We start from the raw sequence: 16,448 nt of genomic DNA on the forward strand, positions 1-16,448 counted from the left end.
TCACGAAGGGCATCCCGCTCCCCTCGGTAACGATCGCGCTTGCTAGCCGCCCGTTCGAGGAGGCTTCCCTGCTTACGGAGGGACTCGCGTAGCTCCGTTAAATCAGTCTGAACGCGACTCAACTCCGACGAGCCGGACGCCCGATCCGCTTCGATCCGACGGGCTTCCTCGCTTCGAGCTAAATACCAATTCGCGAGCGTGATAAGTAAGCGCTCAACTTGCCACGAATGATCGCCCGCGTCCCCGAGGGCGGGGATTAATATGGGAATGGCCCGAATGTCGCTCCGTTCCAGCGTCATGCGGCGAACAGCAGTTGCGTCCCTTGGAGCGTGAGTCGGGGTCGCGTTGAGAGGAGGCACAGGGGGAACGGGACGAGTGCCCGGGGAGCTAGGGCCGCCCATGAAGGCTGATGCCTCGCGGGACGGGCACGTCCCAGCGAGTGCACGGGATGCAGGCTCGCTGTCTAAGTCACGATAGCGTTTTTTCGCGATAATCGTGAGGCGGAGCCGACTCCGCCCCCGCCCCCGGAGCGCCGAGAAGAAGGCGCCACGACCGTCGGCCGTGCTACGAAGGCGTCGGAACGGTGGTCGTACACTAAGAAGGAGGACTGTATGCCGGTCGTGAAGTCCGTCCAGTGACGAAGGTGGCGATCTCCGACGTCACATGCCCGGTGCATCAGATCGAGAGCAAAGGCATAAGTCCAGGGTACGTGGAGGGAACTCCGCTCAAGCGGATGTAGGAGTACATTGGGGAGATCTCAGGCCACTCGCTCCAAGTGGGCTAATACGCCGGTCGGTTGCACGAACACCCGCCCATGAATTGAGACTTCGTTCATGAAGGCATTACCGAACGCCCACGCCCATTCCCTTTCGACGTTGTACATCAGATTGAGATGCGAGGGATGCGTGGGGTCAGTACAAGCAGCTCCGAAGTGCTTTAAGGCGTAAGGAAGTAGGGGATGCACCCCCAACGAAGGGAGGGCATCCCTCATCGCGTCAGGGAGGGGCGCGAAATCGAGTGGCGATAGGCCGTCGGCAAACACAGCCAACCGGAAGACACGCCCGTCTGCCTCCCCAGAATGCCGATAAGCTGCCCAATCGTGGGGGGCAATGGCGACGTGGTGTAGTCTCATGAGTGAGCAGGCCGACTTCTGCAGGGCCACGCGTGCCTTCGAATAGGCAAAGGGGCGGGGGCTCACGTACAGCCCCGCGACAGAAGGCAGGACGAACTCCCGAGGGATCGTTGGCTCGTGGTGAAGGAGATAGTCCGCCATTCGGTCGACATATTCGGCTTCGGGCAAGCTGTAAGCGAAAGTGCGATCACCAAAGATCGCAGCAGGGATCTGGTAAGCGGCGCCGCCGCCCTCCGCGAGGAGACGGCCCAACACAAGAGTGTCTTCCTCTCCCCGCCCCGCCTCGTATACTTTCCGTACGCGTAATAAGTCCGGACGGAGGGACCTCCGCATCAGCAGTTCGGCAACAGTGACCCCCGAGCGGGCCTGACGACACCAGGGAAAGCGGAGGCGGTCGAGAGGGAGCGGGGTCGAGCGCTCGATTGGGACCCCGAACCACTCGGAGACCGCGTCCCCTCCGTCCATGGCAGACTGTACTGTGCGAAGGGGTCGGGGCGGCGGCGCTCCCGCCGATACCGAATGGAGCAAGTCGACTTGCCGCAGCGCCGGGCTGTCTAAGGGAGGAGATCCCTCGTCGAATGGCACTTCTCCTTGCTCGTAGACGTCCGGCGTATTCGTCGGGAAGTCGTGCGCTTGCTCGGGGGTCGCCGACCGAAGTGCGGTGCGTGAGGAGAAAACAAACAAAAGCAAACCAAATAAAACGAAACGACACAGAATGGCGAAAAAGAAGAAAGTGGGTAAGTAAATCCTCGATGAGGATGTTAGTCATTGAAGAGCTCGCGTTACAAAACGGGTTCGTTCCGCAGGGTTGTCGTCGGCTTGTGTTTCATATGGTCTCAATATTAGCGAATAGAGGAGAATGTCCCCTGGATGTCTCTTTCGAGCCGAGTCAGATCGTAGCTTCGACGCGGGGTCGCCTTGAGCTTGTGTGCCGTCGGCTGTGGGCGACGGCCAAAAAACATTTCTTTTGAATTTCATGACGCTCCTAGAGGGCGGACTGCTGATTGCCACTGTCCTTTTCACGTGCCTCCGTCGATTGTCGTGCGAGCGGCTTCCACGAGGCTATGTGCTTTCTCCCAGAATACAGTCTCACGTCGAATTTTCGAAAACACACCGTGTTTCAATCTCTTCTCGCCAAGGGACTCTGAGGTAAGACCGCCTTTCTCCTCTCGCTTCAATTTTCTCATTTTTTTGTGTGAGGGATCTACTGTGTTCACCTCCCTTCCCTCGTCAATCAGTAGGAGATCTCCGTCTCGAAAGGCCTCGCTTCCCCGTTGGAGGTGACCCTCATGTAGAAACACAACTGGTGATACTGTGCGCGACTAGGACTTGCAGATCGCTTTTCACATTCTTTTCCTTTCCAGCTCATTGAGACCACCAGGAGCACTTCATGCCGTCGGCGCCATGATCCGAGCATCTTCTCTCACTTAGGTTCTTCTTATGTCCCTCACGTGCTCCCGGCGTGGTCCGGGGAGACGCCTCCAGCCTCAAAACAAAATGAAAACGACAATAAGAAAAAAAGGGGGTCATCGTTGTAAACTGGCAAGTACGCCGTTCGTGAATAAATGCGTTCGCGGGTGTGTCGATCACAAGCGTCTGACCAACAGGGTCGTCCCATTTGGACGGCATCCCCTCCGGCGATTTCTCAATCTCAAGTAGGCATGGACATTGTCTCTGCTCGGGGATCCTCTCGTTTGCTAAACGTCCGTCTCACGGCTTGTCGAGCCTGATCAACACATTCGAAGCTCGTTGACAAGGCCGGCGTTCGCTCTGATACCGCTCGCTCAATAGTTCGCTTTCGACACCCCTTAAATTCTCAAATAAATTACGCTTCACGCGCGTGTGGACCAAATGTGTGTAGTGCGTCATCTCCTTCTGGCTCTATCATGTAGAGTCATTTTCTCCTACGTCTCTTAGCTCCTCCTGGGCCTTGCCCTGAATGGTGAGAATCCCGCGACGCGGGCGTCGGCCGTAACTTTGTCAAAGGCGGAATTGATCTCAAAGATCATCGCCTCTTCAATGTCCTCCTTGGACTCCTCCTAGACTTGCTGACTGACCTCTGCGGTGTGGGGTCGTGTCCCTAATGTCTCAAAAATAAAATAAAATAGAACAACACAAAAGCAATCACAAATAAAACAAAACGAGGCCGAACAGTTATGAAGGTAAGAGTGAAAGAGGTGGACTATCCAGTCCATGTCCCCGTTCTTCCAGCGTTCTTTCTTTGCTTGGCACATCGTTACGCCACTTCCGACCTGAGTATCTCATCACAGCGCTCATTCTACTCGTGCGCGCGCTGCTTCTACTTGCAGGTGGCTGTCTGAAGGCCCCTCATCTGGTTCGTTCCATCTCATCGTTCCCCTTTTCTTGACCCTCAGGTCGGCTCGCTCTGCCCAGTGCGGATTACCGCACTGACACTGACATGTGAAATTCTTGGTTATCACTATCCTGATTGCGCTTGCACGACCTGCGCGGGCAAGGATAATCTTTTCCGTCGGAAATACGTGACGGCCGCGCTGCGGGGCAATTGCTCAATGGGTTCCCATGTTGCGTTCTTGAGGGTATATAGTCATGCCATCTCACTTTGAGAATTAATTTCTCCCCGTCGTAGCTGTGGTCCACGATCTTGTCGATCACATACTCCTGACTCCCGGCTCCTTCTTCCTGCGTGTCCAACTGTCCGTCCCTCTTCCGAAGAGCCAGCGACTCATCCTCATCCTGCTCTTCCGAACCTCCCATCTCTTGTAGATCGGGCGGGGTGCCTGTAGCTTCCCTATTTATCAACGGCCCGTCATCCATCTTATCCTTCGCTTGCGCGGCGGGTTCTTCTCGTTCCCTTTCTCGGTTGAGGAATTGTAGCGCTTGTCGTAGCCCGACTGTCGGCGTGTAGTCCATGGGACTAGGAGCTTATTCGACTCTATCTCGCGACACGCGCTCTTCCTGGTCGCCGATGGAAATGAGGACCGTATTCTCAGTTGCCTCCTTCACTTGATATGGACCCGTAGCCACTTGTGCCAACTTTTGTTTCGGCTCGGTGGCCGTGCCTCGCTCTTTCCGAAGGAATACGTATGATCCTGAAGGGATGTCATACTTCGACTTGCGGAGCCTTGCGTCGAAATTTCGCTTGTAGCGCGCCTGTTCTTTCCGCAAGCTCTTACAAGCGCCTTTCATCAGGCTTTCCAACCACGACTGCCATTTCAGGTAGTACGCTCAATTCGAGCTAAATCCTTACAAACGTGGCTGTGCTTGTAACGCAACGTTTCTCGGCGCCCGAGCTAACACCAGCTCGAAGGGCGCGATGTTCGTAGTTCGTTGAACTTGCGTGTTGTATGCGAACGTCACGGCGTCGCTAAATAGGTCCCAGTTCTTGGGATGCTCTCCAACAAATTTTCGCAACGCGGAAGTCAGCGTGCGGTTAAACCTCTCAACTTGGCTGTTGGCTTGCAAATGGTATGTAGTCGTGAACACATTGCGTATGCCGAGAATTCGACAGACGTTCTGAAAGAACCGGGCCGTGAACTGTGTTCCATTGTCGGACAGCAGCTTGACCGGCGGTCCGTACACGAATACCCAATGGTGAACGAAGGCTTGTGCGACGTGCGCAGCTGATATCTTCTTCAACGGTACGGTTCGTACCAGTTTCGAGTATCGATCGCTGATCACGAGAATATACCGATTTTCTCTTTTAGTTGTAATTAGCTCGCCGAGGATGTCTATGGCGACAAACTCCAGCGGAGCTTTGGGCGTGAACAGCTTCATTTTCTTCGTGTTTCTTCTTAACTTCACCCTTTCCCGCGCGCATGCGGCGCAATTCTTCGCGACTGCGTAGCAGTCTAGGGCCATCGTAGGCCAGTAGAAATATCTTCTCAATGTCTTGTAAAGTTTCCTGCCTCCCGGGTGGCCTGCCAATTTTGCGTAGTGGCTCAACCCTAGGACGCGGTCCCTTAACGATTGTGGTATCACCACTTGTACAAACTCCGCCGCCGTACGGCATAGAGTTCTTTCCAGTTCCTCGGTCTCCATGCTGAACGTTCTCACCTTTCCGGCGTCCATTTCTTCCTTGATGCGATTGCAGAAGGTCGACGACTTGCTCGCGAATGAGCTCCTCCGGAGTGACAGCTTGGAATTGATCGAGGCGATCGGAGGCGGCTCCCCCCTCAAGAGCGAGGATGTCGTCTAACGCGTCAAAACTGTCCTCGTCCTCCACTGTTCCCTCTGCCGGTTCGGCCACAAAGCATGGGATTTTGTCGTCGATTTCGTCGACGGTTTCTCCAGCGGTCCGTAGTCTTGACAGGTCATCAGCTTGGCTGTTAGCCTTGCCCTTCTTGTACTTGATTTCGAAATCAAATTCCGAGAGGCGGAGCCTCCATCGGATTAATCTCCCGCTGGGGTCGGTTACGTTCATCAACCACCTCAATGAGGCATGGTCGGTATGCACAATGAAGTGTTCGCCATATAGATATGGTCTTAGAGTCTGTACGGCCCAAATTATCGCTAGAAATTCTTTTTCTGATACAGAATAGTTTCTCTCGGCTGCGGCTAACGTTCTTGAAAAGAACCCGATGGGTTTACGTTACGCATCCGGATGCGTTTGAAATAATGCAGCGCCGATTTGATAATCGCTTGCATCGGTGTCTACCGAGTATGGTAGGTCCTTCTTTGGCAGCGCCAACACCGGTGGCGCCAAGATAGCGTCTTTGAGCTTGTGAAAAGCTTTTTCGCATGGTTCGTCGAATCCTTCCAACTGGACCGGTTGTCCTTTCTTCAGCAGTTGGTTTAGAGGGTGCGCAATTTTCGCATAATGCGGAACGAATCTGCGGTAGACATTACAAAGTCTCAAGAAGCTCCTGAGATGGGTCTGCGTTTGAGGGTACCTCACTTCACAGGAAGGTCAGATTTATGATAAATTTAATAAAAGCAATGATGTTGCTATTTTTGGGGCCAAAAAATGCTGGATTTTTGCCAGCAATGAACGGTGGCCCGTGGGTCATTGGTTCGCGGGCAGCCATATTTCGCCAGCTTTTTTGGCCGTTCCCATTCAGCACGATGATGAGGGGCGTTTCTGGTTCCGGCCAGTGACTGGACCGGAATTTTTGCTGGAGTACCATAGTTGTAACGGAAATGTTTTTTTGATACCTCGATGTAGCAAAGTGATGTGCTATTCTGCTGCCTACTAAACCAGCGCTTGCCCGTGATGTCCTTAACCTTCAAGTGCTCGTACCAGAATAAGCTCATGCCTAACCCGCGCTAGTACCAGAGGCGTTCATCGACCTTTTCACGTTTTCTCAACTGATTGAGTCCTCTCGCCATCATTTTTCCTTTGCTTCCCGACTTTGCGCATCCTGTGTTCCTACTGAGGCTTAATGACCCCGCGAAAAAGGTCTGGGAAGAAGGCAGGGCGTGCTCATTCGCGTTCTGCAGCCATGAAACCCGCTGCTTCAGGCAATCAGCGAGGCCGCTTGTCTCAGCAGAAGGGACCTCTGACATCTCGGAAGTCTAACAGCCAAGCGCCTGGGGCTCAGGTCCCCGCGGAACGCCGGTCATCTCCTCGTGTTGCGGCCGAAGCTACTCCCGCAGCGGCTGGGCAGGAATCCCGGCGGGTTTCAAGCAATACAGTCAGGACACCCCAAGGCAGTCCGCCATCTCACACGTGCTCGCTTCCCGTTCGAAGTCAGGGAAGTGGTCCATCTGATGCAGCACCTCCGCGTGCGGGCAAGCGCAAGCGCGCCATCGGTTCGTCTCCGGGTGAAGACTTTTCCCTTTTGTTCGGGGATGGAGATCATGGCGAGGAAGATGAACACACAGAACGCAAACGGGCGAACCGTCAGTTGCTCGAGCTCCATGGACGCGAGCCAGAGGAGTACGTAGACGAAAGTGTGCAGGCTAGTGGAGCAGAGATGGACGGGGTCGCCGAAACTCAAGATGTGGAAGACGTCGTCGTTCCCACGCATCGTGAGTGCATGGCAGGTTCCTTGCCGAGTCAGCCGCGGGGCCCCCATTTGGCTCGAGCACTTGGGGAAGACTCTAACCACGGAGTACTTCCAGTCATGCGGGAACTGCATGCTGGTTTGGAGAAGCAGCTCGCCATTGAAAAAAAGGAAATTCTGGGTGCAATCAAGGCTGTATCTTCTCGTGTCTCAACCTTAGAGCGGACGTTATCACGCTGCCAGGACGCCGTCAACATTGTTCTTCTGAATTCCGCCCTGCCGAAGACAGGAAAAGCAGCCGAGAAGGCCTCTTTAAACGACCTCCTTAGGCCTATGGAGGACATCTTCGCAGGGAAATTCATGTGCATTATCTTCACAAGAGCGTTGATAAATTGCACTATGAGAGTTCTTCCTCAGAGAAAGGAAGCGAGTGAATCCTTAGAGGGTGTGAGTCGTGACACACAATTTTCCAAGCTTCAATTGGACGTCAATAGTTCCGAAGTGTTGGGGTTCGGACTTTTACTTGTCGAGGTCCTTTTGTGGAAAAGGGACCCAAGCGAGGAGAAAACCGAGGAGCTGCTGGGTACGAAGCAAGCTCGTCAGTATCTGGTCCTTCGAAAGGCTTGGGGAAAGAGCTTGATTGCAAATGCAATGAACAAACCGAGTATTGGGACGAAGTCACTCGAAATGGTACATCCGAACATCCGCCGGAAGCTGAAGACCGCTGAGAAACCTTTTTGGCTGAGGCCGGGCTACATAACAATGATCACAGTCGAGTCTTTCTTCAACGAAGAATTTGCTTCAACGGCCATCAAGAAGGCCCGGCGTGTGGCTCGGCGTCGAAGCGATAAGATGGGGGAAGATGAGCCAATTGGATTCATCAAGGACGAAGACATTAGGGTTGAGATCGTTCGCCGCGTTTTCAAGATAGGTAATCAGTTTCTGAACAAGTCCAGGGAGCTCGGGCGGAAATCCTTCTTTCAAAACTTCTCATATGTTTTCCAAAGTGAAGTGGGAGTCTCATTCCAGTATGAGAATCCACCCCGCCCGCACATGAACCTCCAAGATATCCCAGACGGAACCTGTCGTACTGCTATGAAGTCGGTCGCTGAGGTGAACCCCCTGAATTTGATAACATGGAAGAAGCTGATTTCTGAAAGCGATCCCTTCATATTTATCACTACGTATGACGTTGAGACGAAAGACAAGGATGGAAGGAAGGAGACTCGAAAAATTGTTATCCGACTCAATGCCATGCACGTCGCCTTGAAGTTCTTGGTGGCTTTTACCAGGTGTGGCAGTGATGAAGACCTCTATTCAATATCCAAGGAATCCTTTCGTGTGATTTACATGACTGCTGTCCTGTTTCGGGAGATCATGCTGATAAAGGTGATCGAGGCGAGGGGTGCATTTTCTCGAAACGAGCAGATATTGCATGAAGTGGATGGCCAGGATCACCACAATGGATCATGGCGGTCGCGACTGAGATCGCTCTACTCAGATCTTTTGACTGAAGGACAGGGAGAAAAGCGGGGTGAGCTTCCACAGCAACTGTCCAGTATTTTGAAGGAGAAGCTAGTGATGTCCGTGGATATGTACAACTCCGTGCACGATCCCCCGGTCGGTTCAGGTTCACATCACGAGGATAATGATGATCTGAGCGTGGTGGATGGTGAGGATGAAATCCAGGCGGATCAAGTCGAAGACGATGAGGATGTGGTCATGGTCCACGACTTCGATTTATAAGGGGTCGTATTTGATGTGATAGTGAAACTTCTTAGTTCACCAAAGTGAAAAATGAGTAAAGCGGGAGACTGCTGTAGCATGAATGAATTGAGTTTACTTAAAGAGGCCCAGAACTTTGGCAACAGTGATGAATTGCTTCACATGGGCAGACCCTTTGATAGAGATGAATGGGACATGCACTTGAAGTACTCCTAGTACGTCGCTGCGATTTACATCAGCAAATATAGACTGACAAGGATTGGATTGAAGATTCCATCGCAGGTAGAACGACTCCTTCCGGTCCGATGGTCCGCTGACCACTTTTTCAGCACTCATTACCTTGGAAATGCGTTCTTGGAAGTTAAGCTCTGATAGTCTTATGTCTTCCAGTGGATAGGAGTAGGTCTGCTCTATGGAATCCCAAGTGCAATCCCGACGAAATACAACGTGCCGTTGTTCATCCTCGTCATCCCTTATAACAGCAAGAGAATCTCCAATTGTCATATAGCACGGGTCAGAAAGAGATTTGGTGTTGGGACCGGCCATACAGCCTATCACTCTGGCAGATACATAATTGTCGGTACCTTTTTCCAGCCTTTTTGCGATGATCACGTCTCTGACAACTTGCGGTGATGCTGGTCCGAGTGCTTCTGACAAGTCTAGGAAGCTCCTAAAGTATATACTCGTCTCCTTCACAACTGATTTCCGGCACATATAATCTTCCGGAAGAATAGAAACCTTTGTTCGTGGCTGAGCTTTGACTCTTTCGGATATAGAATCAAACTGGAGCAATGTGCAGTCTGCTCGCGCCTTAAATGAGTCTTGTACAAACCACTTCGTCCCACGGGTTATTTCAACTGGGGTAGGACGTGTCGGTGTCTTGAGTAACCAATGCTCTAGACGCAACGAAATAAACTTAAGAGGAATATTGGAGCCTGCATCAGAAATGAGGAGCGGATTCTGAGTCCATAGTGCAGTCGTAATCGAGGATTGCTGTCCTTTCACCACTTCCTCAAGATACTGAAGGCGTCTGGAAAGAGCATTTAGCTCACGAGTATCTTTGATTGTATTCTGGTCAAGTGAGACAGTCGTCGTGTGGTTAACCTTCTTGCATTTTTCTACCATGGCACTACCTGGAGCATAGTCCATATCATCTGCATCCATCGATGCGCTTGCCACGTCTGAGCTTGCGCTGTTATCCAATCGCACCGATGTATCTTTGAGTCTCCAGCTAAACTTTTGTCCATCTTGTACAAACCCGTTTCCCTCCTTGAAAGTAACCTTGCTTTTACATGCCCTGAATCCAAACGCTGCCTTGTATTGAATGGTCCCTTTGAGCACCTCTCGACGATCATCATGAAGGTAGTTGAGACTAATGACTGTTGCTGGGAACCATGCCTTTCTTTCTTCTTCATTCTCCAAGGTATAGTAGACCTCTATATCACTCCCGAATTGGAGGCCATTGAAAAGATCTGATACCATTATCAACTGGTGGATGGTATCGTCCTCTGTTAATTTCCCTTGGAAAGTGATACTTGAGAAATTTGTTTGAAATATATACCGAAGACTAAAGAGTTGGGGGTAACCATTAATGGTTCCAATTGGAACGTAGTCAGTATATAGACATATGTGTTTTTTGTGAAATCGATATTTTTGTAACGGTCACATTTAAAGATGCACGGCTCTGTGCAGCATCTAAATACCATGAGACTTAGACGTGCAAGTGAACAGCTGGGTATGGGCTCCAAAGGTACCGACATCATCCAGTCCGGATTGCTTTGAAAGTCAGTCATGTGTCATTGAATTACTGTTCTTTTAATCATAGTTGCTTTAGATTTAATTGTGCAATGAAGATAGAAGTGTCACTACAGAGTGATGATGATACTGTTCTCGCTATTGAAAGTATGAATTACCAAGTACCTACTCTTAGATGTCGTCCTCATCAGTGCCCTTCCTCTGTGAATCACTGTCACCACTAGAATCACTTTATTTTTGTGACGTCAACATCTTGAAGTGCTCTTTTGTTGACTGTTTTGTGATTCACACACAAATTGTTTTGTGACTCTCACACCATTGTCTCACAATCATCTCCAACATCAACAAACCATCACAAACCCATTTAAAAAGCATAGCTGATAGCCTTGTTCTACAGACATTTTACGGCCTTCACTCTCGGGCTTGTGAAGCCTGCCTTATTCGTTGAAAAGTGCGTCGTCCAGAGTCAAACTCCCTCTCATGGACAGGAGAGGGCCCATGGTGCTTCAGTGTAGCGCGAGAATGCCAGACCGTCCGGCAGCTGCAGCAGATAGCTTGCCTACATGTAGAACACCACTGCACTTGGCGCGAGCCCTTTCTAAGTGCCTTGGGCCCGTCTTTTGTCCGTCTTTTGACCCCAATACAGAGTACGCAGTAGATTTGGGTCCCACTGACCTTCTCGTGCAGTACATTCCGGTTCAACCTACGCAATTGCGAACACGAAGGGAAGGGGAAGTGTCTCTGGAAATTAGCCGTAGAGGGCTGGAAACGGAGATATGTTTTTGTGTGACGTTGTTCAGTTTGTTTGCCATTTGAGATGGAGAGCCTTTTATATGTGATCTTCGTGATGCCCCCACACAACTCACACAAAGCCATCACAAAATGCACACTGCCATCACAAAATGCACACTGTCAGTGTGAGAGTTTTGATTTCAAGGTTGACGCCACGTGTAAAACATTGCATATCGATCCACACGTGTAATACATTGCATTTAGGTCCACACGTGTGATGTGTTTGTCGCGCGACAAGATCTACAAAAGCTGTATGGGTGGCTACCCATACTAGAATCAACCTCTAAAAAATTAACAAAAATTAATCTAGTTCCAGTATGGCTGGCCAGCCATACAGCTTTTGTAAATCTTGTCGCGCGACAGCCATTACATATTACAGGGTCGCTCAATAGTGCCTACTTTAGTAGTGTTTCCCTCTATATAGTGCTATGGCTCACTCTCTGGCACAGGTTATCATACGCTCACGTGTACCATCCGGCATGGTTCAGTATTCAAAGGATGAATTTATTTAGTTGTGTTATACAGGCTTTGTTGTGTTTGTGTTAGCAGTGTGCATTGTCCCCAAATATATGTATTTGAGCCTCCTTTCTATAGTGCCAACCTCCCAATAGTGCCATAGCTAGAGGTATGTCACGCTATAGCACTATATCGTAGGAGGCACTGTATACGATTCCGTATCATAATCGGCCAATCATCATCCACCAGCTTCTCGCACGTGTAAAACATTGCGTTTTGGTCACCACGTGTAATACATTGCATTTTGGTCGCCACGTGTAAAACATTGCATATCGATCCACACGTGTAATACATTGCATTTGTGTCCACACGTGTGATGTGTTTGTCGCGCGACAAGATCTACAAAAGCTGTATGGGTGGCTACCCATACTAGAATCAACCTCTAAAAAATTAACAAAAATTAATCTAGTTCCAGTATGGCTGGCCAGCCATACAGCTTTTGTAAATCTTGTCGCGCGACAGCCATTATATGCTACAGGGGGGGTTGCTCAATAGTGCCTACTTTAGTAGTGCTTCCCTCTATATAGTGCTAGTTATTTAGTTGTGTTATACAGGCTTTGTTGTGTTTGTGTTAGCAGTGTGCTTTGTCCCGAAATATATGTATTTGAGCCTCCTTTATATAGTGCCATCCCCCCAATAGCGCTATAGCTAGAGGTGCTTGTCATTCTTGACATTGTGAGCGCGAAAGACGCGAGGAAAGTATATTGAGGGGTGCTGTTGCGGCAATTCTGCGGCGGGGCACCGAGCGACCTGTAATGACGGGAATCCACCCGTATTCTTTTACTCCTCACAAGTCTGCTGCCTCCCCCTTCCTATCTTCGGGGATGGCTTCTTAAGTACACGTTCCCCGGGATGAGTCGGCTATCCCCAACCCTCCCTCCCGTAATTTCCCCTTCGATCCAGCTTCCCCTTGCCCCACCGGTAGCCACCCCCTCGTGCCATTTTCCCTTCGCGCCCTCGGCCGGCGACCTGCGCGGTCTTTCTGCCCCAGCCCGAGCCCCGTGCGGCCTATGGTTTCCCTTCGTCTCCCCGGTGGCTGGCACCCCCAATTCCCCGCGCGTGCTGTCTCGCTCCCTCCTTCCCGCCTTTCGCTTGCCCGTCCTTCGGCGGTATACGGATGCGCTCCGCCCCGTGGTACGCGTGTCCAGCCGCCACCTGGCAACCGAATGCCTCGTAACACTGCTTGAGACACACAGCAATCTCACAAAACTGGGCTTCGTCTCGTTGAAAAATTACGGAAGATGGTTGGTGTGGCATTGAAATTGAGATTGACCGGTGTTTTGAGTAATCCCACGACCTCAAATTGACCAAGCAAAGTCCCAGGGCACACATCAGTGCAGATTGCAGCACAAGCAGTTGAGGACACCAAGTACAGCTTTTCGGCTCCAGCTTCAAGTACGTCTTGCCGCCACAATTTTCGATTTCCTGCTTTAGGACGTGCACAGCAGTCAGAAAACAGTCATAGAGGCTTCGTGAGACTGGAGTCTTGAAGCATTCAAGCGTCACCCTAGAAAGGCTGCACTCCAGAATACATTTTGCTTGCTTTGCATCATTCTCACCTCCAATCAATCGTTTTGGGAATAGGCCAGGCTGGTCGTATTAGAAGAAATCCCTCCGTGTGTAATCATGGCTTCTCAGAAGACAGCGTTTGAAGTCTCGAGCCCATTGGCGAGACCCATGAATTCACGCATTTCTGTGCAACTCCAAGAGAGCCCGTGCCAAGCACTTCAGAGTCGCAGGACACAGAAGGTCGCAAGGCAGAATATCGATGCAAATGGAAGTGGACAAAAGCAGTAAGCAACGAGATAACTCCAAACCCCGGCAGACTCATATTTCCCCGGAATTGGCAAATCAAGCCATTAATGATGCTATTACATACTCAGGTGGGGACGTTGTGGTTATGGCTAGAACCTGTGCAAGTGGATTTTGTGATGCATTACAACAATGCTATGGTTCAGAAGAAATATCAGATGTGTTTATTGCTTGCGGCTCAGGTTTAAACGGCTTAATTGGATTGCAAGTCGCTGTAGAGCTGCAGAAGAGAGGTTATGCACCAGCGGTCTATGCTGCAGAGCAATCTAAGCATGCTAATTTCCGATCTGTCTGCGATGAAGCCGGAATCGACTTGCACGACTTCATTCCCAGTACGCTAGAGTTTTATTATGACATCGTTGTAGATGCCTTGCTTGGAACTGGCTTTGATGGGGGGGACATTCGACAACAGTACTGGACTGTTTACGAGATGCTAATCTCAACTCGGCTTGCGATTGTGAGCCTTGATGTACCATCTGGCTGGGATCTTTCGACGGGTCCAAGAAAAATTGATGTGACAGCAGATTCGTTTATCAAACCCGAAGTGCTAGTGTCTTTAGAAGCACCAAAGCTTGGATCAAATGTGTTTGCCGGGGGCTACCACTTTATAGCTGGTCGACATCTTCCTCAAAGCTACTTTTGGAAAAGGGAATCTCTGTTCCGGCTTTTCCCGGCGAGGAGTCAAACTGCGTGCTCATGTCAAGTAACCCGTTTCGCTTCGAAGGTGCTAATGGAGAGACATATGGGCGACCTGGACAATTCAATGCCACGCTCTACACGAAAAACCCTACCCGAGAATGGGTCGATATTGACAAGCACGATGACCTGTGGGACGAACTAGACTAGCATTAGAGTGTGCTCAGTGAGTTTAAGAGTGGAAATCATTGTCAAGTGCTATACAGGGACTCTAGCTGCGAAAAAACGCTGTCTACTGGCCAACTTTTTTGCTTAACGCGACGCGCCACATAATGTAATTCGACGTGGCCTGCGTCAGCGCGGAAGCTGTGACTTTTCCGGTTTGTCGCCATACGAACCCACACGCAACACCGGTGACACAGGCGGAGGCCATGTATCGAACGTTTGGCGGGTCATATCCAAGTTTTGATTTCCCTAAGTGTGCAATGCCGAAGGCACCAGACGCGATGAGTAGTGCAGATATGGACCGGTGGCCTAGGCGTTGCTCCAACATATTCTGAATCATACCCCTAAATATAAGCTCCTCGGTAACGCCGTTCATGAATATGCCTAGGAAAGTGGCGGCTTCTTTGGCCGCGTCTAAACGAGGTGGCGTCTTGACGTCAGCAAACCGGCTTAGGGCGGCAAGTGGAACGGTGATGAGATCAGAGGCAGCACCCACAGCTAGCGCTATCAGCACATCGACTGGGGTTACCTTGAAAGTGTAGCCCAAGTCACGAGCGTGGGCCAGCTTTGAAAAGGGCGTAGAATTGTGAAGCAGTTCACGACTGTCAAAGCTGCGGTGAACAAGCCCCAGGCTGTAACCTTTCCAGTCGGTGATATGTCCGATGACAACAGCTTAAATTCCAGTGGAAGCCAGATGCAAAGAACGGTAATCAGGTCGGCCATTTCGGAGCGAAGCGATGAGTGGTCGTCTGGCTTTGTGAGCTGAAGCAGTGACGGGATGAGGATATACGCTACGTAAATTGCCAATATAGGGACTGCGCGGCGGCGACCGTCCATGATGTTGGGTGCACCGGCGAGGCACACTGGAACCAAAACTAATAGCACCGTCCAAGCTGCTTGCCATCCATGTCCAAATTCGTTGACAAATGTCGAAGAAGAGTAAGCCAGGAATAAAAGAGTCCAGCACATCGAGGCTGAGGACTCCAAAGTATGGGCTCGGCCGCCTGGTTCTGGCATTTTTGGAAAGCCGCGGTCAGTCATTGGCTCCATGCTGAAGGATGGAACGAAGATTCTACTCGAACAGTGAAGTACAACACGGTTGAAGCTGTTTCAATTGTCTCTGCGGTAGCCGGAAAACGCTCTTGTAGAAAGCAGGGTTGCCTTGAGCACTTTGTCGTTGCTCGCTGCGATTTTTGCGTTTCTAAAAGGTTTACTAGGAAGGTACTCTTGCTAGGCCTTGCACGTGTTCGGGTGTGTGTGAACATCCGCACACGTTGCAGACTTACAGTGTATGCAGGCGAAGTAGGGGGGGTTTTCTCTGGGCAGAACGGACCGGTTGCAGGGGGGGTCGCTCAATTGTGCCTACTATAGTAGTGCTTCCCTCTATATAGTGCTATGGCTCGCCCTCTGGCACAGGTTATCACAAGCTCACACGTGTATCATCCGGCATGGTTCAGTACGCAGTACAGCTATCCATGCTGTCTTAAAGGAGACCCTGACCAAAGGATGTTGTGTTATGCAGGCTTTGTTGTGTTTGTGTTACAAGTGTGCTTTGTCCCCAAATATATGTATTTGAGCCTCCTTTATATAGTGCCATCCCCCCAATAGTGCCATAGCTAGAGGTATGTCACGCTATAGCACTATATCGTAGGAGGCACTGTATACGATTCCGTATCATAATTGGCCAATCATCATCCACCAGCTTCTCGCACGTGTAAAACATTGCGTTTTGGTCACCACGTGTAATACATTGCATTTTGGTCGCCACGTGTAAAACATTGCATATCGATCCACACGTGTAATACATTGCATTTGGGTCCACACGTGTGATGTGTTTGTCGCGCGACAAGATCTACAAAAGCTGTATGGGTGGCTACCCATACTAGAATCAACCTCTAAAAAATTAACAAAAATTAATCTAGTTCCAGTAT

At 50.6% G+C, this 16,448-nt stretch overlaps 3 protein-coding genes; 2 read left to right on the forward strand and 1 right to left on the reverse strand.

The window, feature by feature from the left end:
* Positions 1 to 10,711: 10,711 nt before the first annotated feature.
* CHC_T00000342001 (hypothetical protein) lies at positions 10,712 to 10,843 on the forward strand. Its single transcript, XM_005709855.1, has one exon. It carries the CDS (start codon positions 10,712 to 10,714, stop codon positions 10,841 to 10,843), a length of 132 nt encoding a protein of 43 aa, XP_005709912.1.
* Positions 10,844 to 13,612: 2,769 nt separating this feature from the next.
* Positions 13,613 to 14,497, forward strand: CHC_T00000343001 (hypothetical protein). The gene has a single exon (XM_005709856.1). It carries the CDS (start codon positions 13,613 to 13,615, stop codon positions 14,495 to 14,497), a length of 885 nt encoding a protein of 294 aa, XP_005709913.1.
* Positions 14,498 to 15,782, reverse strand: CHC_T00000344001 (hypothetical protein). XM_005709857.1 is given in 2 exon segments: positions 14,498 to 15,554; positions 15,555 to 15,782. 1 exon segment carries the CDS (start codon positions 15,780 to 15,782, stop codon positions 15,555 to 15,557), a length of 228 nt encoding a protein of 75 aa, XP_005709914.1. The 3' UTR covers positions 14,498 to 15,554.
* Positions 15,783 to 16,448: the final 666 nt, after the last annotated feature.

This window comes from Chondrus crispus, genomic scaffold, assembly GCF_000350225.1.
Source record: "Chondrus crispus Stackhouse genomic scaffold, scaffold_496, whole genome shotgun sequence".
In the NCBI taxonomy this organism is placed as follows: domain Eukaryota; phylum Rhodophyta; class Florideophyceae; order Gigartinales; family Gigartinaceae; genus Chondrus; species Chondrus crispus.